Raw genomic sequence first — 22,675 nt, forward strand, 5'->3', positions numbered from 1 at the left:
TTCTTTATACACATTTGATTGATTTGATTTGACTAATAATAATAATAATAAAATAATAACCACAAATTGTTTTAGAAAAGAATATATTTAAGATCTAATATGTAATAAAGAAGAACTTATCCTTTGCAGGGAGGATCTCAACGAACCCAAGACTAGAAGGTATGTGATGAGATTTAATTTATTTTATTTTTTAACCACATTTTTAATACTCTGTGTGCTTAATCTTCGACGTTGTAATTTTCTACCTCGACCAGAGGAGATGAAGACGAAGGTGGCTGACCTCCGGCAGACAGAAATCCGCCTGAAGCTCCACGCCAAAGTCCTCAGTGAATTATACTGCCCTAACAACGTTATACCCAAGGTTCTAATTTAGCATTTTCTTTATTAGTTTTAGTTTTTATTTCGTCTTAGTTTCCAATTTCAGTTTTAGTTTTTATTAGATTTTTAAGTGAGTTTACTTATTTAGCCGTTTTTTTTTCTTCTTTTATTTTTAAAGGCTTAGTTTTAGTTTAGCTAATGGATGAGCTGGACTCGTGTGCTAATAGCTTCCATGGACATGCACACAAACATGAAAGCATACTCAAACACATCATGGGCGTTCCACAAGTGTGGTTGCTTTCTTTTAAAGACCCTTTTAAATTTAGAATTGTACCTTTTTTTTATAGAATTGAAGTACTTAGCTGGGAGTTTTAATTGTGGTGTATATTTATGTATTGTCTTGTCTTGAATGTATGCATTGATCTGAGCAAAATGATTTTCTCTTGTGGATAATTAAAGGTAGGGTAAGTGATTTGCAATTATTCAAATAATTGCAAAATGGGTCTATGTTCTGATAGTGCTCGTTACTATAGAGTGTCCTGTCCATATAAGGAGTCTCCATGTCTCTCCAGCTCTTTATAAAACAGAAAATGCATTTTCGTTTCAGTTTCAGTTTCATTTCCAATTTTATCCAATCAGGATAGAGAACTCAATCAGGATATAGATTAAACAAGTGAAATTGGAAGTGATGACACTAAGAAATGAGCAGGCAAAATTAGAACTGGAACACTATAAAAATGAAGCTTAAAAATGGGTACTTTCTCCTGATTGGCTGAGATTTTGACACCTACCAGAAAATGTATTTTCTGTTTATTAAAGAGCTGGAGAGACGGGGAGACTCCTGTTACTGAACAAACACTCTATAGCAATGATTACTATCAGAATATAGTGCTTTAACCTTTAAAAAAAATGATTTTTGTTTTAACCCAAAAATATCACTTACCCTACCTTTAAGACATCTAGAGCTAATCTAGTTTTATTATTACGAAAAATAAATGGCAGATCTACGAGCTCACGTGTCACGATGCCACACGTTGAACAGAACCCTTACAACTGAGCTAATAGAGCCTGCCTGCTTGCTCAGGGGAGAAATTAAATTTTACCTGAAGGTCAAAATTCAAAGGTTGTGTCAAACCAGACACATCTAAATGTCTCAGTAGAAGAGCAGGGAGACCAAATACAACCTCCCCAATTGTATAGTATAGGTTGTATATATTGTATTAACATACTTAACTATAATAACCTTGTTCTATCCCCCAGGAACTTCGCATCCAGATGCCCCCGACCATCGGCTCGTACAACAAAGACTTTAACAAAAAATGGTGCGACACACTGGATAAGTGCTCGCTGGACTTGATGCACCTGATCGTTGAGGAGCTGTCACGCCAACATGAGGTTGTCAGTAGAGACATCTTAAGCCAGGAGGCTTTCATGAAGGTAGGGATGTGGACAGTTATCGTTTATCATTTAATAAAACGCTCACATAAATGGTAGAGGCTCTATATGCACAGCAGCCATATTGGAAAGAAATTGGGCCTCTTCTTACTTCCTTCACAGGTGTTACCAATGATACTAATGAAGGCTTTGTTCCATTCTGGTCAAACAGAGTGTGGACCATCGTTCCTTGAGGGGGTTCCAAATGGCCCCTTGCGGGTGTACAAATGGAACCAAATGGACCCGTAAGGGCCCATTTGGTTCCATTTGTACACTCACAGAGTTATGGGTGTCCCTGAAATTAAAAGGATTGAGAACCACTGTGCTATACTAAATGGAACTGAGCCTTCATTAGAATCATTGGTAACACCTGTGAAGGAAGTAAGGAAGAGGCCCAATTTCTTTCCAATATGGCTGTTGTGCATAGAGCCTATTGCAGGGAATTCAATATCCTTTATCATATAACACTAGGATCAATTCACTTTTGCCAAGTTGCATAGCTGTAGAGTTAAGGCGGCCACAGCTGAATGGGTAGAGAAGCCGCCTGGGAACCAGAAGGTCCCAGGTTCGTGTCCCGGACGCAGCAATGTGTCGAGATGTCCCTGAGCAAGACACTTAACCCCTAACTGCTCCCTCCTTGTGCTCAAGTTTGACCACTTGGGCAGCAATCAGCTGGGTGAAGCTGAAAACTGAATTTCCCGCTTGGGATCAAATAGGTCTAAATAAATTATTATTATGAATTATTATATCCACTCCAGAGAGAAACAACATGTATATCAAATCCAAACAAACTTCATTTTTAAAGCACATTTACAACAACTAAAGCTGACTAAAGTGTTGTACATGGTTAAAACAAAACATAAAGCATCAACAAATAATATATATTTACAAAAAGTATGCAAAGCATAAAACAAATGATGTGAGCTCAGGGTGAACAGATGGGTTTTAAGTTGGGATTTAAAAAACCCCAATGGACTAGATTGTCTCTGTCGGGTGGAAACCACATATGTCCAAAACAGTTACTTTTCTATTCTAATTCAAAAGTAGCAGATCTACAAGCTCAAAACGCGCCGCTTTGCGCCGCATTACGAGCTTGTAGCTTGCTACTTTAGATGCTTTTGTGACACTGTAGTATGATCAAGTAGGACATTAATTTACGAAAAAACATAAAAAGGTAGAATGGAGATAAGAGGTTTCTGCCCAACAACAGCGATATTAGAAACAGTCTATGTGTGTCCGTGTACGTGCAGACATTACTGGATAGGTAGGTAGGCTCCGTTTACATTCAAAACAGAAGCCAGGCTTCCTTGCCGACGTGACGTTACGATAGTTAAGGATTTATACACAAAGTATCTCCTTATGAGGCAATACACATATTTGTTTCTAAACAAAATCAACTGTATATTTCTTGGTCGCATTTTCACAGTTTTTTGCTTATGTTGATCATTGCGATAATAACGTTATTCGCCATAATTATTTGCCACAATAATCGTGACATGACATTTTCATATTGTCCCGTCCCTACACGAAGGTGGCGTTTAATGGCGTGCCCGCGTTCCACGACACAACGTTTGAATCAGGACTGTATGAGGAGAAGGTCACAGAATACAAGAGGGACGTACTGGACTACAAGCGGAGCCAGGTTAGTAGGGCTGCAACAGTTAATAATCAACTATATTGAGTAGTCTGATTAACCACTTAAAGGTAGGGTAAGTGATTTTCTTTGGTTAAAATAAGTGTTAAATAGCTCTATATTCTGATAGTACTCATTGCTATAGAGTGTTTGTTCAGTAAAAGGAGTCTCCTTGTCTCTCCAGCTCTTAATAATAAAATAATAAAACAGAAAATGCATTTTTGTTTCAGTTTCAGTTTCATTTCCAATTTTATCCAATCAGGATAGAGAACTCAATCAGGATATAGATTAAACAAGTGAAATTGGAAGTGATGACACTAAGAAATGAGCTGAACAAATTGGAACTGGAACACTATAAATTGAAGCTTAAAAATGGCTACTTTCTCCTGATTCGCTGAGATTTTGACACCTACCGGAAAATGTATTTTCTGTTTAATAAAGAGCTGGAGAGACATTGAGACTCCTTTTACTGAACAAACACTCTATAGCAATGATTACTATCAGAATATAGTGCTTTAACCTTTTAACAAAATACTTTTTGTTTTAAGCAAAAAATATCACTTACCCTACCTTTAAGCTAATAGTTGCTAATAATAATACAAAAACAATTGGGGGTAAAAAGTAAATTGACAATCCCCCCCAACCTAAATAAATAATAATATATATTTATATTAAAATCGATTATCGGTTATTTTCTTAACAATCAATTAAATCTGATTATAACTGCTGCACCCCAAAACCAGGTGTACAGTTGGACGTTCGCTGAGCCGGTCAATTCCAGGCCAGAGGAAATGCACTCTCCAGTGTGTCGAAATATTTTTATGGATCACAACTATAGTGAGTATTAAAAACTTATTGAACATGTTCTTGAAGAAAATCGTTGCTGTCGGGCAGAAACCTCTTATCTCCGTATTCTAACCTTATGTGTTTTTTCGTAAATGAATGTCCTACTTGATCACACAGGGTCACACAAGCGAAGCGACACATTTTGAGCTTGTAGATCTGCTACTTTTGATACATTTGAATCCTGAAAAGTAACAGTTTTGGACATTTTCATGGATTAAAGTTCTCAGTCGCCACGATGGATTTCAGTCATTTGGATTCCATAGAAGCCAGCATGTCTTCTATGGAATCATGTTTCACAGCTAAAATAGCCAATCTACAAGCTGACGCCTTGAGAGATTGCTTCTAGCAATATGTTCAGAAACATATTCCATGAAATCTTGGTAGTCTTGGATATTTCATATAAAAGCAAAGGTTAATCTGGGATTTCTTCACTGAACAGCAGGAACTATAATACTAAACTAACTAATTTTACATATTGTGTTAATTGTTTAGGAATCAGCAATAGTTTGGGGGGCTCCTTTCATACTGTTTCACAAATCGCACATTAAACATTTTCCGTCGTGAGACTTCAATCCATGGGTTTCCACCCGACAGAGACGAAATTATTGTTCACTTTGTACACATACAGAAATTGACCGATGGCACGTTGTTTGGTCCATTTTTGGAGAGTTCTAAACCACCAATTTTGTTTTGACCATACTGTATTTTGACAAAAAGTGCCAAATTCTCTAATCAATAGAAAAAACGTAGATTTGAGTTACGTTTCCGTCACCACCGATCACCGATGCGTTGTGAACCTTGTAGATCTGCCCTTTTTTGAGAATTATTTTTAAACATTGCGCCTGTAATGACATGCCCAAGATGGGACACTAGGTTGAAAGTGGCTAACAATCAGGAGACATCTGCTGCCTAATTGCAGATTTAGTCAAAAAAGTCAAATAATGGCTGATGAATCGACCAAACCAATATACATGGGTTAAAGTTGTCGCCACGACTGATTTCAGTCATTTATTATAAGATTTACAAGAGTATTACAAAGGGTGAAACTAGCAATAGAGTACTTTTTCTATTGTTTAATTGTTTAATTGTTACTTTTCAGGATTCAAGCTCAAAACGCGTTGCATCGTGATGCTTTTTGAGCTTTTAGATCGGCTATTTTTGCTACGTTTGTGCGACACTGTAGTATGACAAAGTAGGGCATACATTTACGAAAAAAACATAAAACTAAACCGCAACGATATATGGGTCGGGCTCTACACACATGGACATACTGTAAATGTTTGGTATGTTTTCAGATGGATCGGGTGACAGGAACGCCTCTGGGCTGCCAACAATTGACACTGTGATGGCCGACAAGGTAAATTTAAAGGTTAATACCCCACATCAACAACGGGACTCCCTCTTTCTTTGGCGTTTCGCCCAGTGTTTAGGGGTGTGCGAGTGACAGCTAATTGATATAACCTACTTTTGCGCTGCATACTGGAATGATGTAATTAATTATTTGGGAGCAGGTGTGTAAGATTTCGATAGTATAAACATTTGAAATGGCTTTCATATACTCTATTTTCAAATGAGATTTGGCCTTATAGATCGAAATTTACTCAGTTTTGGCTATTTTCTGGGTGTTAATTTCAATAATTAATTAATATTTTTTAACTATTAGAATAAACTTATTTAGAATTGTCGCGTCAGTGAAATGAACCGCTGGGAACATCCCTAGTGTTGTTATATGCCTAACTCTAATCTTGACCTCACAGAAACCTGGGCAAAACACTGGGAAAAAAGAGAGTCCGACACTTCCACTTAAGGGGAGTTGGAGCTGGCTGATATGACTTCAAATCAATATTACGGCTTGATGTACAAGTACACCCCCTGGACATGACACTAGTATTCCCCCAATCTAACCCTTGATGTTGAGTGCCAAGCAGGGAGGCATTGGGTACCATTTTTATAGTGTTTAGTATGACCCGGCCGGGGAATCGAACCCTGAGCTCCCAATCTCAGGCTAGACCCTCTTAACCACAAGGCCACTGAGCTGGTCCCAGCTTGATTACTGCAACAGTATCCTACGCAGCATCACCTCCAAAGTCCTCAACTCTAATATGTTCAGAACTCGGCTGCCATATTACACCTGTCCTCCCTGACCTACTGTACACTGGCTTCCTGTCAAACAAAGAATCCACTTCAGAATACTGCTCATCACCTACAAGGCACTCCACAATCACAATCTGGCTCCCCCCTATCTCTCTGACCTCCTCTCCCGCTCCCTCAGGTCTGGTGATGCCAACCTCCTTGTGGTCTGCAGGACCGAGCACCGAACCCGGGGTGACGGGGCTTTTTGTGTTGCTGTAGAATGCGCTCAAAGAAGCCCTCTCCCTCCCTTCCCTCAAAACCCACCTCTTCAAACATTGCTTTCCCCAGCTAACTGGGGAAAGTCATGTTTTACGGTTCTACTGTTATTATTGCGCTTACTCTTATAAATAACGTTTTTTCCCTCTCTCCCATGTGAAGTGTCTTTGAGTATTTAGAAAAACGCTATAAATCTGAGATATTATCATTATTATTATAATAAATTCAGAGGTCACATTAATCCGTTTTCTGTGTGTATTTTTAGATGGAAGATACCGTGACAATGATCTCGCATCCCAATACAAATGACATGGAGCCGTTGGATAATGAGGAGGAGGGTGATGAGGAAGATGAGGACTGGACTCCTAATGCAAAGCGTCCAGAGGAATGTTCAGCTGGTAGCCATGATGAGGAAGACGACATGGAGTATGGCAGACCGCTGTCCTCTTCAGAACCAGAACCAGAAGCGACACCACCATCACCACCCCGTAAAAGGCCGAGCTCTAGTGTTCCTCCAGAGGTGCGGAAGGATGGCGTTGATCATTCCCCAACCTGGGGGAGATCCAAGCATTTTACTGTATTTCACAAAGCAACATGACAACAGTTGTAAAAGAAAAGAATGGAGTTCTAATGGACATGAACGTTATTTTTTTGTAAAAAAAATAAAACAATGAGAAAAAGGTCAATAAATTGCCTGACTTATCAAAGATGATACAAAACAAATCCTATATGCAAAAACATTTTTGTAAAAAAAGAAAAACTTAAAAGGGGGTCAAAGGGGCTAATAAACACTATTATTTCTATTTGTCAGGTTTTACAGGGTTAAAGAAATGATCCCATGATGCAACACAAAGTAATTTTGTTCATATTTTGCTCTGCATTTGTGACAATGTATGTTGGTAAGCAGCGATGGAAAGTGAATTTCAAAGAGTATGGTGCTTATATAATTCCTGGGAATTGTTTGGCTTTTTTTTAGGTCATCAGGCAGAGGCTCTGAGGCTCTGTGCCACTACTGCTACACTTAAGTACATTTTATGACTATCTGTGCTTGGGTATTTGTATTTTCTGATACTTCAAATCATCTGTCGGGTGGAAACCGCATGTTACTTTTCAGGATTCTAATTCAAAAGTAGCAGATCTACAAGCTCAAAGCACGTGGCTTCACGCTGCGTTTCTAGCTTGCAGATCGGCTACATTTGATACTTTTGTGTCGCTGTAGTATGATCAAGTGGGACATTAATTTACAAAAAAACACAAAAGGTTAAGGTAGCCCTCCACCGACGTCTGCGCGGTAAGTGTTGGAAAGCGTCTGTTGCCGAAAATCTTCTGTTGAATGGGCGGTGGGTACACTTACAAATCGTAAGTTGTAGGGAAGCGTTGAAAGCCGACCAAGCAAGCTCAATCGGCCTTCGACCATCTGATAGCAGTGGACTTGTTGTTGAGACATCAAGCCATAGGCAATTTCTTTGCACCATAGTAGACATCTGTCGGTGTCTGCTCTCAGGTGCATTCAGCAACTTTTTGTCACACCTTCCAACCGACTGATCTCCAGACTTCTTTCGACTGCCAGTCTGTGGTAGTGTTTGGTGGAGAGCTGCCTTTAGAATATGGAGATAAGAGGTTTCTGTCCGACAGCAACACAATGGTGGTCTAATGGTTACTGCACCAGTGATTCTCAAACTTTTTAGCATGTGACCAAAAGAGAAGTTTGGGGTATCCCTGGGATCCAAACTTACAAAACTACATGATGAATTAACCACTGAAAATAGCTGTCCACAAGTTGTCAGCTTGTAGATCAGTTATTTTCACTATTATGTTCGTAATTTAAAATGATTGTGAGTTGCACACATACACGTACTGTATGCGCGTGTGCGTGTGTACCCCCATAAAAATGGGTCCTGACCCATTGTTTTGGAAATGGTGTAAACTACATTATTGGCAACATAAGGCCACATTTTTATGGGTGTAAGCAAGGCAGATGTTTTCTTTTTCACATCACCCAGAACAGGGTTTCCCAAACTTTACATGGCAATTAAGGACTCTGGCGTGGAATTCTGGATCAATCAGTAATTGATGAGGTAAGAGGAGTTGGAGACAATATTCAAGGTGGTGATGATGGTTATACTTTAATATACATGATATCATGGGGAGAAGTAGGTTAGACACACTGTCTGACACAGATCGGTGGTACGGTAGTTCTGCCAACGAGCACAGGGATCAGACCATAGTTATACTCTAGCTGCTACAAGGACAAGCTGAACCATAACAAGACAGGCTGTACTCTATCAGGCCTAGCGGAGACATCCGGCTCCTGCAAGCTACACAATATAATTTCATATAAGGTATAGTACAATAAGTGATATTATAAAGGTTGGATATAAACAAATAGACATAGCATCTGGCTGTGGCCTCCCCTATTGTGAAATGGCGATATCTGTGAGCTTGTAGATGGGCTATTTTCAATATCCTATATCAAAATTGGCTACTGGGAGGGCCGGTGGACCACGGGTCACTCTGGCTCAGACATAACCATAAATAAACCTGATACGCCCATATAGGCATGTCACTAGACATAACCATAAACAAGTCCATATATAGGCATATGTGGAGATCCGGTTGTCCAGAGCAACAGATCCAACCTGTATGCCCATATATAGTCATGCGCACGCATTGGCGAGGACTCGAGGGAGTGCGGTGCCCACTGCCGAGTCGTTCAGATATGTGGTTGTCCAGAACCGCCGATCCAACCGATATGTCCATCCATACACAGTACTAGAGGTTTTAGATTATTATTACACCTGCGTCGCAGGACGGACAGGTACAACGGGTACCCCGACTAAGCCCACTATGACTCAGACATATTGGTCGGAACGGCAGTGTGACGTATTTGTGAGGGCCCGAACTCTAGATGTCTATTTGAAGATTTTTTTCTTTTTACAGTGTTGGATAACAATGGCCCAAAATAGGGATTTAATCATTTGAATTTAAATTACATTTTTATATATAATTTTTTGATTATATTTTTTCTCTACTGCGCTTTTAAAAGCAGTAACCCAGAACCAGTGGTGGACAGTAAATGTAGCTCTAAGCGCAAATTCAATAAAGAAGATCTAAGGCTTTATGGGAGCGCATCGCTATTGTCTGCGTCACTTCCGTTCCCACGCTGTCAGTATCTTTCCATTCACAGATCTAGCGAGCACACCCAATCTGCAGCCAGCCAATCAGCGATCGGGCTCCACTCTATCAGATATCACTGCCGCTAAACTGTCATTCTCCTTTCAGTCGGCGAACAGCAAGCATCATTACATGGGCATGAGGTTGCATTATATCAAATCCGTATTTCTAAGCATTCTATTAGTGCTCATCATGTCTGACTCAGACGATGACATTACCAGAGAAATAGCGCTGCATGGCGACATTGTGTTTGACGCTACAGCACAGCAGCCTAGGAGAAGTCCCAGGCTATCTAGGCAGCCGGAGAGATATGATGCAGTTGAGTTACACCAGCAGTTGGTTGTTCATAATGTGAACCCAGCACCGGGGTTAACCGCCTCTCAAATTCAAAGCTTAACCGATCTAGCCTTGGCTCATGTTGCATCTGGCCCTGTTGCTGCCATAAACGCTGCTTCTACACCTGCAGCTGCACCCGAATCTGCTCCTGCTACTGCATCCACGTCTGCTCCTGCTACCGCATCCATGTCTGCTCCTGCTACTGCAATGTCTGCTCCTGCTACTGCATATGTGTCTGCTCCGGCTGGTGCCGACCCAAAGCCAACTCGGGGGAGAAAGAGGGCTAGGAAGTCTTCTCCACCTCCTCAGCAACCGCAACCAAGCCCAATGCCCAGCGGAAGCGGTGTCATTCAGTTCCAGCCCAGAGTCAGCGACATGCAGATCATTCTAGACAACCTCCATGCCATTAATGCTCGGCTGTCATCTTTAGAGAATGGGGCTGCCGTTCATGCGCCTCCGGCTCCACAGGCTGTGGAGCCACCACAGCCCGTTGCAGTTGTTCAGCAGCCCGCCGGGGCAAATATTCTCTCACCAGAGGAGCCACCTCAGTATTCCCTAGCCTCTGCTGTTCGCCATACAGTCCAAGGTAGAGCCTATATACCTCAAGCCTCTAACATGTCCCCCCGCTTAAGAGCAAAAATTGTTCAAGGCAAGGACATCAATTTGATCAAAATCTTACTGCCCTCTCCCGAGTGCGATAGGAGAATTGCCGGCGATCAGTTCGCTGCTGTGTTAAAAAACACTGATCCCCGGCTGTCAAGGGATTTGTCTATTGGGGAATTTCTTGTGGCTTTCGGCATTTATCGCAATGTCATGTGCTCCGCGTTTCCCGACAGGAGACAAGAGTTTTACTCTTATCTAGCACTAATCGGGGATTAAAATAAAAAATGGTAGGAACATTATCAGTACCATAAAGCTCTCTCCAGCAAGTCGGCTCTGTACGTATCCCAGTACAACACGATTATTGACTGGTCATTCCTCGATACTGAATTACTCGTGCTGTTAACTGGGGGCCAGCAGGCACTCTCTTGCGCTACTTGCGGTGACATGGGTCATTCAGCCTCGCTCTGCCCCAGAGTACCATTCCAGTATTCCTCACCATCTACGGCACCACCGCCCGTGGGTGTTCCCGGGTCTCTACCAACCACAGGGTCTAAAGTTGATAGTTTCGGACGGAAGGTGGTTATGATTAACAACAAAGCAGTTTGCAATAATTTCAATTTCAATGTTTGTACATATCCACATTGCATTTTCCTCCATGTTTGTAGCGGATGTGGGGAGGCGCATCCCAAGTCTGTTTGCCCCCGCACGCCCCCGTCCTCCTTGGAAAGGGAAGTAGGATGGTTCCAAGAACTGCTGCGGGTCCACCCTTCAACCCCAATAAATGTCAGCGTGCTGGCTGGTGAACTGGCTGAGCATCAAGACCATGTCTTTGTCGATCATTTAATTACGGGTTTGTCTCAGGGTTTCAGAGTAGGTGTAATCTCAGATGTGAGTGAATCATTTGTCTGTAAAAATCTGAAATCAGCATCTGAAGAGCCTGAAATAGTTTCCCAATTACTGGAGAAGGAGTTAAAAAAGGGGTATTTAATCGCACTAGCCCTGTCGGCATCGCTACTAGGAAATATTCGGGAAAGAAAAGGCTCATTTTCGATTTATCTGCTCCTCGTTCAGGCCCAGTGGCCAGCATAAACAGCCTTATCCCATTAGAACCATTTTCCCTGAATTATGCAACGGTGGATAATGCCATCAGGCTTATTAAGCTAGCGGGCCAAGGTGCTTGGCTTTCAAAGGCGGACATAACGGACGCTTTTAAAATAGAGCCCATCCACCCTTCTCAGTGGCATCTTTTCGGCATTAAATGGGAGTCCAAATTCTATTTCGCTGTAAGATTGACCTTCGGATGCAGAAGTAGCCCGGCTTTATTTAACATGGTTTCAGAAGCGCTCTGCTGGATCATGTTAAATAGAATTCGTTTGCCATCCGTCGTGCATTTGCTCGATGATTTTGTACTTGTTGATTCGCCAGCAATGACAAAACTGTAAGAGAGAAATAGAAAGCTTATAGAAATTAGACAGATATAGGGAGGCGAGAGACATATGAGCGATCATGATTAGCAAGACATGAACCACCACGTTCTTCCCTGGCCAAATTAAAGTCTGCATTTGCCGCTATAGGCATCCCTCTGTCAGAGGAGAAAACACTCGGTCTAGTCACTAGCCTCGAGTTCCTCGGCATCACGCTGGACAGCACTGTCATGAAGGCTTCCTTGCCAGAGGAAAAGCTACTTCGAATCCGCGAGATTACTCAATCTTTCATTTCCAGCACAGCAATTTCAAAACGCCAATTATTGTCTCTGCTTGGTCACTTTAATTTCGCAATGCGTGTTATTCCCCAAGGCCGGTCCTTTATCTCGAGACTACTAGATCTGGCTTCATCTGTGCCTAATCTGTTTGATTCAGTGTCTCTTGATGAAGGGTGCAGGTCCGACATTCGCTTCTGGTCCGATTTACTTAGCAACTGGAATGGAGTTTATTTTTTCTACGATGACATAGTGCATTCATCCGATTCTATTCAATTTTTCACGGATGCAGTGCCATCCGTGGGTTTTTTTTTTTTATCAAGGTCAGTGGTTCGCAAGTGAATGGCCAATTTGCTGATCTTTCGCCCTCATCTGCTCTATCTGAAATATATCCCGTCGTAGTGGCATGTTCAATTTGGGGTTCTTCGTGGTGTCGCAAACGCATAACCGTGCTTTGTGACAATGAAGCAGTGGTTAGCATCATTAATAGGGGGCGTTCTGCTTCGCCCGACATTATGATGTTCATGCGGCGCCTCACTTGGCTAGCCGTTATTCATAATTTCATTATTACGGCGCGCCACGTTCCTGGTCATTTGAACGTAATAGCCGATTCTCTCTCTCGTTTTAAATTTCAGGTTTTCCGCAGGCTATGCCCGGATGCCTCTCCAACCTTAACTCCTGTTCCCCCTTACACGGAGTTAATCCTCTCTTAGGCAAATTGCTCGAGTCTGCTAGGTCATATATGAGGAAAGGTTTAGCTGACAGCACAATTGCCTCTTATGATTTTGCTTGGAAAACGTTTGCTTTCTTTTGCCTGTCTGTTAATGTGCCACTTTTTCCTGTTCAAATTACAACCGTTTGTACATTTATTTGTTTTTGTAAGGATGTGAAAAAGTTAAGCCCTCCTTATATTCATAGTTTAATCGCTGGGGTTCAATTTAATGCTAGGTGTAATGATCCTTCCATTCCTAGCTTATTTTCGCATCCTTCAATAAAACTGATATTGAAAGGCATTGCTAAAGCGTCCCCTCCTGTCTTTGACAATAGACGCCCCATTACTCTTTCCATTCTTCACGCCATGATTAATGCATTAAGGCTCGGCATGTTTACTCCTTATGTTGATGCTTTATTGGAGAGTGTTTTTCTTCGTGCTTTTTATGGGTTTTTAAGAAGTGGGGAATTTACTACTCCAAACCTTTTGTTTAATTCTGATAAAGACGTATCTCATGCCGATTTAGTTTTTCATCCCGATTATTATATGCTAAGTCTTAAACATTCTAAGTCGAAAGGTGCTTGCTCTATAATCATAGCTCGCATCAATTCTTCATTTTGTCCATACGTTTCCATGATTAAGTATCTTAATCTCAGGGTTCCATCCCTTCAGTCAGGCCCCCTTTTTCTAACCCCTGATTATAAGCCTTTATCTAAAGCTTGGTTTATTAATCATTTAAGGCTAGTGCTTCTCAAGTGTAGACTTTCTCCTGAGCATTATTCAGGCCATTCTTTTAGAATAGGTACTGCCACTTCTGCTGCCAGTCAAGGGATCTCTACAGCTTCTCTCCAGCAACTGGGGAGATGGTCCTCGTCTGCATATTCATCTTACATTCGTCCAGACGCTGCTTCTATTCTTTCTGCTCAAAAATCATTCAAGCCCTGATTTCTATTGGTGAGTACAACATTCTGCATATAGCTGGTGGTGGTTCATGTCTTGCTAATCATGAGCGCTCATATGTCTCTCGCCTCCCTATATCTGTCTAATTTCTATAAGCTTTCTATTTCTCTCTTACAGTTTTGTCATTGCTGGCCACATTTCTGTTAAACCATCTGGTCAATCCATGAGTCATCTCAGGCCTGTAGCCATTGCTGGCTGTACGTTTTAATCATTGTTTGCAATATGTTTGCTAAAACAGTTGTCATTTTCATGAGTCATCTCATGCTCTTTAGCCATCGTTGGCTGCACGTTTTAGTCATTGCTGACTTCATTTCTGCTGACCTGGCCGGTCATTACTATTCTATTCTCTTTCATCGCTATATGGCCATCCCCTGTGTTTTAGCCATTGCTGGCTGCATTTCTGTTGACCGCAGTGGTCATTTCTCAAGCCATTCCATGGCTCTTGCATTGTTTAGCCATTGCTGGCTAACTCAGCTCATGTAGAGCCATCCCATGCGCTTTAGCCATTGCTGGCTGCATTCTGTGACTCAGTGGTCATTTCATAAGTCATTATATGGCTCTCGCATCATTCTAGCCATTGCTGGCTATAGTGGGCCATTTCACGGGTGTAACTTTCTTCTCTTAAACTCTTTTCTTTTATTTTGGGGCTTTCTTTCCTATTCATCTATGCACGTTAAAATGCGATGGAGTCTAATCGCCAAATCTATTTAAGTTTTTGTAATAAACATTCTTGTATCAAATTGGCGTGATCTCTCTTTTATTGAAATGTAGCTCTAAGCGCAAATTCAATAAAGAAGATCTAAGGCTTTATGGGAGCGCATCGCTATTGTCTGCGTCACTTCCGTTCCCACGCTGTCGCTGTCAGTATCTTTCCATTCACAGATCTAGCGAGCATACCCAATCTGCAGCCAGCCAATCAGCGATCGGGCTCCACTCTATCAAATATCACTGCCGCTAAACTGTCATTCTCCTTTCAGTCGGCGAACAGCAACCCACCTCCATCCCCAGCTCCACCTCAGATGTTCAAGAGCCGAAGGGAGGTCGATTCTTCTGCACTGCCACCACCAGCGTCTAGACTCCATGGGGGCTTTCTTTCCTATTCATCTATGCACGTTAAAATGCGATGGAGTCTAATCGCCAAATCTATTTAAGTTTTTGTAATAAACATTCTTGTATCAAATTGGCGTGATCTCTCTTTTATTGAATTACTGTAGGTACTTTTACTTAACCTGAGTATTTCCATTTTTCTAAACTTTAAAACAAGGTCAAATTACATTTTAACCGTCAAGAAAAAGCCTAAGTAACAAAAACATGAAAACAAATGACACAGGTAAATCGGCACGGTCATCATAACTACGGGCAATTTCTGTAAAATGCCATTTCTGCTGGTTTTGATTAAAGGTAGGGTAAGTGATTTGCGTTGGTTAAAATAATTGTTAAATAGCTCTATATTCTGATAGTACTCATTGCTATAGAGTGTCTGTTCAGTATTAGGAGTCTCCTTGTCTCTCCACCTCTTTATCTCTCCACCTATTAAACAGAAAATGCATTTTCGTTTTAGTTTCAGTTTCATTTCCAATTTTATCCAACCAGGACAGAGAACTCAATCAGGATACAGATTAAACAAGTGAAATTGGAAGTGATGACACTAAGAAATGAGCAGACAAAATTGGAACTGGAACACTATACAAATTAAGCTTAAAAATGGGTACTTTCTCCTGATTGGCTGAGATTTTGACACCTACCGAAAAATGTATTTTCTGTTTATTAAAGAGCTGGAGACTCAGGGAGACATCTGTTAATGAAAAAACACTCTATAGCAATGATTACTATCAGAATATAGTATTTTAACCTTTTAACAAAATACTTTTTGTTTTAACCAAACAATATCACTTACCCTACCTTTAAGTTGATTATGGCTTAGAAATTAGACACATTAGTTTTATGCCAACAATAACTAGAAGTGGATGAATCTGTTGTTGAGAGTTCAGAGCTCTCAGCTCTGAACTCTCAAAAATCCGTACCTGGCTTACCGATAACAAACTGTCACTACACCCTGGGAAAACTGAATCCATTCTTTTTGGGACCAAACATTCCCTCAGTAAAATGAAGGTAAATGACTTCAAGGTCAAAGTCGATGACACAATCATCACTAGCAAGGAAGAGATTACCTATTTGGGATGTATTCTTGACAAATACCTGACAGGTGAAAGCATGGCAACAAAGGTGGTCAAAAGAGTAAACCAGAGAACCAGATTTATGGGCAGAGTTTACTCTTTTGTAAACCCCCAGGCCCTCAGGACCCTCTCAGGGGCCCTGATTCAGCCCCTTTTTGACTATGCATGCTCCTCTTGGTACTCCAACACCTCAGTGTCACTGAAGACTAAGCTTCAAACCTCCCAAAACAAACTGATTCGACTACTTCTCAGACTGGGGCCCATGACCCACCTCTCTCCCACTCACTTTGCCAGCCTAGGCTGGCTCAGGTTGGAAGACAGGGTTAAACAACTAAAAATGGGACTGGTCTTCAAAATTGTAAATGCAGATTTGCCCGAAATGCCCCCCATACCCGCATATCTGTATAAATACCTCGAAAAAGTTAGTGACACCCACAGTCACGCAACTAGAGGGAGCGTAAACAACAATCTGGTACCACCCACCCATAAAACAAACATGGGCAAATTCTCCTTCTACAGCACAGCCACCAAGGTATGGAATAGTCTAACCCCATCCCTCAAAAAATGCAGTTCGCTGGGCCCATTCAAAACAGCCCTAAAAACTCATCTTTCTGGAGGCCAAAAGAGGAGCTAGTACCAGTTTCCCTGTAGACAGACGACCCCCCCCTCCCCTTTTTTTGTATATATTTTTTTGGGCGGTGAAACCGCCCCTATAAGTGAGGTTTGGATATTTGTACAACAAATCCTGCGCTGTGATTGGCCATAAATGTACCCCGCCTAACCCTGCACCGTGATTGGCCAATCACAGTCTATTCAGGACTGTGATTGGCCAGTGTCACATGACACATGTGCATAGCCCTATATAAGAAACCATAACTTTAAAAAAAACATACGTTTTTTTTTTTTAAGTTATGGTTTCTTCCATCATAAAGAGTGTTTCAATAAATGTATTTATTTTTTGTACATGATTGGTTGACTCCATTCAGTATTGTGATTAGCTAGCAAGACACGCCCACTTCACACAGGGTGTGATTTTTACATTTTTCGTGCTTTTTTTTGGTACATACTGTAGTGGTATTTTTTCTCTGTATTTTTATGTTGATTTTTGAACTGTTTGGTTGCTACTATATGTCTATGAAATTAATTCAAGGACCCCAACGGAAACAAGTCCGCAAGGACTTTTTTGGTCTGACCTTTTAGACAAAAGTATTATAAATGTAACTGTGTTGTTTTACATTCTTTTGCCTAATAAAAATTTCAATCAATCAATCAATGACTGCTGGTGTTCCGGTTTAGCTTTTATTCTATTCATATTTAGATGGATGGGGTGTTCTGTGTTGTTTTGCTGTATTACTGACTGTATATCAGGTTGCCGTGATTACCCGATATGTCGTCATATCTGATGACACACGATTCCAAGCCAGTTCGGTTTAAAAGAACATTCGTCACATGGAGCCACAATGTTCTAACAGCCAGGTCCCTGAGGTTGCAGATCCACCACTCATTATCATCAACTTAATACCAGGGTGCATCTATCGTCATATTTTAAAGAGCAGCAAGACCACTCTAAACCCCAGTCATGTCGGCCAAAGCTATCTCCGAGCAGACAGGAAAGGAGTTCCTCCACAAGTACATCTGTACGCCAGCCACCGTCCAAAACCGGTTTCGCCTCGCCAACGTGACAGCCCATACAGACTTTGACCGCTTGGCACAGGAGCACCCCTGGGTGCTCACAGAGAGGCTGGTAGTGAAACCCGATCAGCTGATCAAACGGCGAGGGAAGCTGGGCCTGGTGGGCGTCGACCTGGACCTGAACGGCGTCAGAGAATGGCTAAAGCCCCGCCTCATGAAGGAAACGACAGTGGGGAAAGCGAAGGGAGTCCTAAAGAACTTCCTGGTTGAACCTTTCGTTGCCCACAGGCAGGAGGAGGAGTTCTACGTGTGTGTCTATGCAGCCCGGGAGGGCGACTACCTGCTGTTTCACCACGAGGGTGGGGTGGATGTTGGAGACGTGGATTCTAAGGCTAAGAAGCTGCTGGTTGGGGTAGATGAGAAGATCAGTGAGGACTCTGTCATCACGAACCTCCTCACCCACGTCCCCGATGACAAGAAAGTCATTCTGGCCAACTTCATTGTGGGTCTCTTGAACCTTTATGAAGAGCTGTTTTTCACCTACTTGGAGATCAACCCATTAGTGGTTACCGAGGCTGGCGTGCATGTGCTCGACATGGCGGCCAAGATTGATGCTACGGCTGACTACATCTGCAAAGCTAAGTGGGGAGATGTGCAGTTCCCTCCCCCCTTCGGCAGAGAGGCCTACCCAGAGGAGGCCTACATCGCCGACCTGGACGCTAAGAGTGGCGCTAGTCTGAAACTCACCGTGCTCAACCCCCGCGGCAAAATATGGACCATGGTGGCGGGAGGCGGGGCATCGGTTGTTTATAGCGACACTGTCTGTGACCTGGGCGGAGTCCATGAGCTGGCCAATTATGGGGAATATTCGGGAGCACCTAGTGAACAACAGACCTATGACTATGCCAAGACCATCCTATCTCTGATGACCCAAGAGAAACATCGCGATGGAAAGGTTCTGATCATTGGAGGAAGCATTGCAAACTTCACAAACATTGCGGCTACATTTAAGGGGATCGTCAGAGCCATCAAGGACTACCAGAGGCCACTTAAAGAGCATGAGGTCACCATTTATGTCCGCCGTGGTGGTCCCAATTACCAGGAGGGTCTTAGGGTCATGCGTGAAGTGGCTAAGACCACTGGGATCCCCATTCACGTCTTCGGCACAGAAACCCACATGACAGCCATTGTTGGCATGGCACTGGGTCACCAACCAATTCCCAGTGAGCCCCCTGTGGCCGCGCACACTGCCAACTTCCTCCTCAACTCCATTGGGAGCTCATGGACCCCGGTATCCAGCAGGACCGTGTCCGTCTCTGAGAACGTTTCTACGGCAGAGGGTTCGCCAGCCAACAGCGTCCAGACCAATGCTGCCCTCCTCGAGGGCCAGATCTCTTCAGCCATGTCAGGAACCCAGGCAACCCCTCTGTTCAGCAAGAACACCAAGGCCATAGTGTGGGGTATGCAGACGAGGGCAGTGCAGGGTATGCTGGATTTTGACTATGTCAGCTCCAGAGAAGAGCCATCAGTAACGGCCATGGTCTACCCGTTTTCTGGAGATCACAAGCAGAAGTTCTACTGGGGCCATAAGGAGATCCTGATACCCGTGTATAAGAACATGGGAGACGCCATGAAGATACACCCGTGCGTCGATGTGCTCATCAGCTTTGCCTCTTTGAGGTCTGCTTTCGATAGCACCATGGAAGCCATGCAGTACCCGCAGATTCGCACCATCGCCGTCATTGCTGAGGGCATCCCTGAAGCCCACACCAGGAAGATCATCAAAGCTGCAGATGAGAAGGGTGTCAACATCATCGGACCAGCAACAGTCGGAGGGATCAAGCCTGGCTGTTTTAAGATTGGGAACACGGGGGGCATGCTGGATAACATCCTCGCCTCTAAGCTCTACCGTCCAGGCAGCGTGGCCTACGTGTCCCGTTCTGGAGGGATGTCCAACGAACTCAACAACATCATCTCCAGAACCACAGATGGAGTTTTTGAGGGTGTGGCCATTGGTGGGGACAGATACCCCGGCTCTGTGTTCACAGACCATGTGCTGCGCTACCAGGACACTCCAGGAGTGAAGATGATTGTTGTTCTGGGAGAAATAGGAGGAACCGAAGAATACAAAATCTGCCAGGCTATCAAGTCAGGCAGGATCACCAAGCCAGTGGTTTGCTGGTGTATTGGCACCTGTGCCTCCATGTTCTCTTCTGAGGTCCAGTTTGGCCATGCTGGATCCTGTGCCCACCAGGCCTCTGAGACGGCAGTAGCTAAGAACCAGGCCCTGAAAGAGGCCGGTGCCTTCGTCCCCAAGAGTTTTGATGAGCTGGGAGAGATCATTAAATCAGTGTATGATGACCTTGTTGCCAAGGGAGTGATCGAACCAGCAGAAGAACTCCCCCCTCCCACTGTGCCAATGGACTACTCCTGGGCACGGGAGCTGGGTCTGATCCGTAAGCCAGCCTCGTTCATGACCAGCATCTGTGACGAGAGGGGTCAGGAGCTGGTCTACGCAGGCATGCCCATCACCGAGGTGTTTAAGTCGCAGTTGGGTGTGGGAGGAACCCTGGGGCTGCTCTGGTTCCAGAGGAGGTTGCCCGGGTATGCCTGTCAGTTTATTGAGATGTGCCTGATAGTGACTGCCGACCACGGCCCTTGTGTCTCCGGTGCCCACAACACCATCGTTTGTGCCCGCGCAGGCAAGGATCTGATATCCAGCCTCACCTCTGGACTCCTCACCATCGGCGATCGTTTTGGAGGTGCACTGGATGCTGCAGCCAAGCAGTTCAGCAAGGCGTTTGACAGCGGCATGCAGCCCATGGAGTTTGTCAACAAAATGAAAAAGGAAGGCAAGCTGATCATGGGCATCGGTCACAGGGTCAGGTCCATTAACAACCCCGACATGAGAGTCCAGATCCTGAAGGACTTTGTGAAGCAGCATTTCCCCGCCACACAGCTTCTGGACTATGCTTTAGCTGTAGAGAAGATCACCACTTCCAAGAAACCCAACCTGATCCTGAATGTGGATGGTTTGATTGGCGTGGCCTTTGTGGACTTGCTCCGGACCTGTGACGGATTCACAAGGGACGAGGCTGACGAGTTTGTAGAGACTGGTGCTTTGAATGCCATTTTTGTCCTGGGACGCAGCATGGGGTTCATTGGACACTACCTGGACCAGAAGAGGCTGAAGCAGGGTCTGTACCGTCACCCCTGGGATGACATATCCTATGTGCTCCCAGAACACATGTCCATGTAAAACAAAAGAGACCAAGAAGGTGACTGATTATTGTACTGGGAGAAATAGGAGGAACAAAAGAATACAAGTCAGGCAGGATCACCAAGCCAGTGGTTTGCTGGTGTACTGGCACCTGTGCCTCCATGTTCTCTTCTGAGGTCCAGTTTGGCCATGCTGGATCCTGTGCCAACCAGGCCTCTGAGACGGCAGTAGCTAAGAATCAGGCCCTGAAAGAGGCTGGGAGAGATGATTCAATGCTGGTATAATTATCATTGAGTACACATTATCATAGTACTTGGAAGCCAGTCTATAACGTCAGTTACTATGACATCATATTGATGACATCAGGGTTCTCCCTCTACGATAAAAAAGTTACACAGACATATACTGTCCAGAGATTTCCATATATGAGCATAAAAGGGGCACAGACAGACAGACAGACAGACAGACGTATAGATATAGATACAGGGATTTGTGGATTTATAGATAATATAATATATATGTCTGGAAAATCGCTGATCTGACTGACGTCTCACTCGGTGCATCACTCCCTCAGGTCTTCGGCAATACACAATTAATTTCATCGCTCGCACGGTTCTCTAGATATGCTGGGGACAAGGTCAGACATGCTTGCACACAGCGATTCCTATAGATAGATAAATAGGCACACCACATTTATAGATATAGGCCCACCACAGGTGAGCCCAAGTGGGCTCCCATATAAATTAGGCCCCCAAACTAAGATTTTATAATGATAATATAACACTAATATAATAAATGATGTAATGTAAAAGATATATCATGATATTCTTTTCTTTAAATCCTTGAATAAAATGTTTTGTTTGTGATACCAACAATTGGAACTTAAAGTATCCTGTGTTAGTTCTATTGATCCAAGTTGCAACACAATCAATTGATTGATCATCATCATAAAAATCTTGAATATGCACGTGGCACCATCAGACCACTTAAAGCTAGGGTAGGTGATTTTTTTTGTTTGTTAAAATACGTGTTAAATTGCTTTATATTCTCATAGCTCACTCGTAGATTGTTTGATCAGTAACAGGGGTCTCCCCGAAACAGAAAATGCTTTTTCAGGTCAGGATACCAGTTTGATCCAAGCAGCAGATTGGAACTGGAACACAATAAATGTAAGCTGATAAATGGATACTCTCTCCTGGTTAGATGAAATTGCCAACCCACCTGAACATGTCTATTATTATCGCAATGACTTTTTAAACCAAAAATATCACAATATAACTCTAATGATGCTTACAACGTGTCAACATTGTGAGCTTGTAGATATTTTCGCTATTTGTCGTATACAACAAAGTAAATATGGCTCAAGTGATAAAAAATAAGTCTACATTATTCTGTGTTTTGGAAAATGTTTCCAGAACAATTTTCATCATTGGAACCCGGACAAAAAATGTATAATGGGTTAACACAACAGTAACACAGTCATTTCAGAGAGAGAGAGAGAGAGAGAGAGAGAGAGAGAGAGAGAGAGGTGTGGTGGTGGGGGACCAGGTGATTAGCCTGCAGGATTTAATACTATTGTCCA

General features: G+C 43.0%; 2 protein-coding genes across 3 annotated transcripts in view; both read left to right on the top strand.

The window, feature by feature from the left end:
* The window catches only part of LOC308088595 (uncharacterized protein), a 30,010-nt gene extending 22,561 nt beyond the window's left edge, over positions 1 to 7,449 (top strand). Inside the window, exons 5-10 of one of the 2 annotated variants that reach the window (XM_080433127.1) lie at positions 130 to 159; positions 255 to 361; positions 1,579 to 1,755; positions 3,284 to 3,394; positions 4,129 to 4,155; positions 6,918 to 7,449. In XM_080433127.1, the coding sequence (XP_080289253.1) occupies positions 130 to 159; positions 255 to 361; positions 1,579 to 1,755; positions 3,284 to 3,394; positions 4,129 to 4,155; positions 6,918 to 7,178 (713 nt within the window). In that variant the 3' untranslated portion in view covers positions 7,179 to 7,449. Of the gene's footprint in view, positions 1 to 129; positions 160 to 254; positions 362 to 1,578; positions 1,756 to 3,283; positions 3,395 to 4,128; positions 4,156 to 6,845 lie in introns of both variants that reach the window. The other variant, XM_080433125.1, reaches the window with a different exon arrangement.
* Positions 7,450 to 17,820: 10,371 nt separating this feature from the next.
* Positions 17,821 to 21,132, top strand: LOC308088337 (ATP-citrate synthase-like; the record flags this gene model as incomplete). Its single annotated transcript, XM_080432748.1, has 1 exon — positions 17,821 to 21,132. The coding sequence occupies one exon, from the start codon at positions 17,821 to 17,823 to the stop codon at positions 21,130 to 21,132; it is 3,312 nt and encodes a 1,103-aa protein (XP_080288874.1).
* Between the last annotated feature and the right edge of the window lie 1,543 nt (positions 21,133 to 22,675).

The sequence above is a fragment of the Gymnoscopelus braueri genome, assembly GCF_963280865.1.
Source record: "Gymnoscopelus braueri genome assembly, chromosome: 7".
NCBI lineage: Eukaryota > Metazoa > Chordata > Actinopteri > Myctophiformes > Myctophidae > Gymnoscopelus > Gymnoscopelus braueri.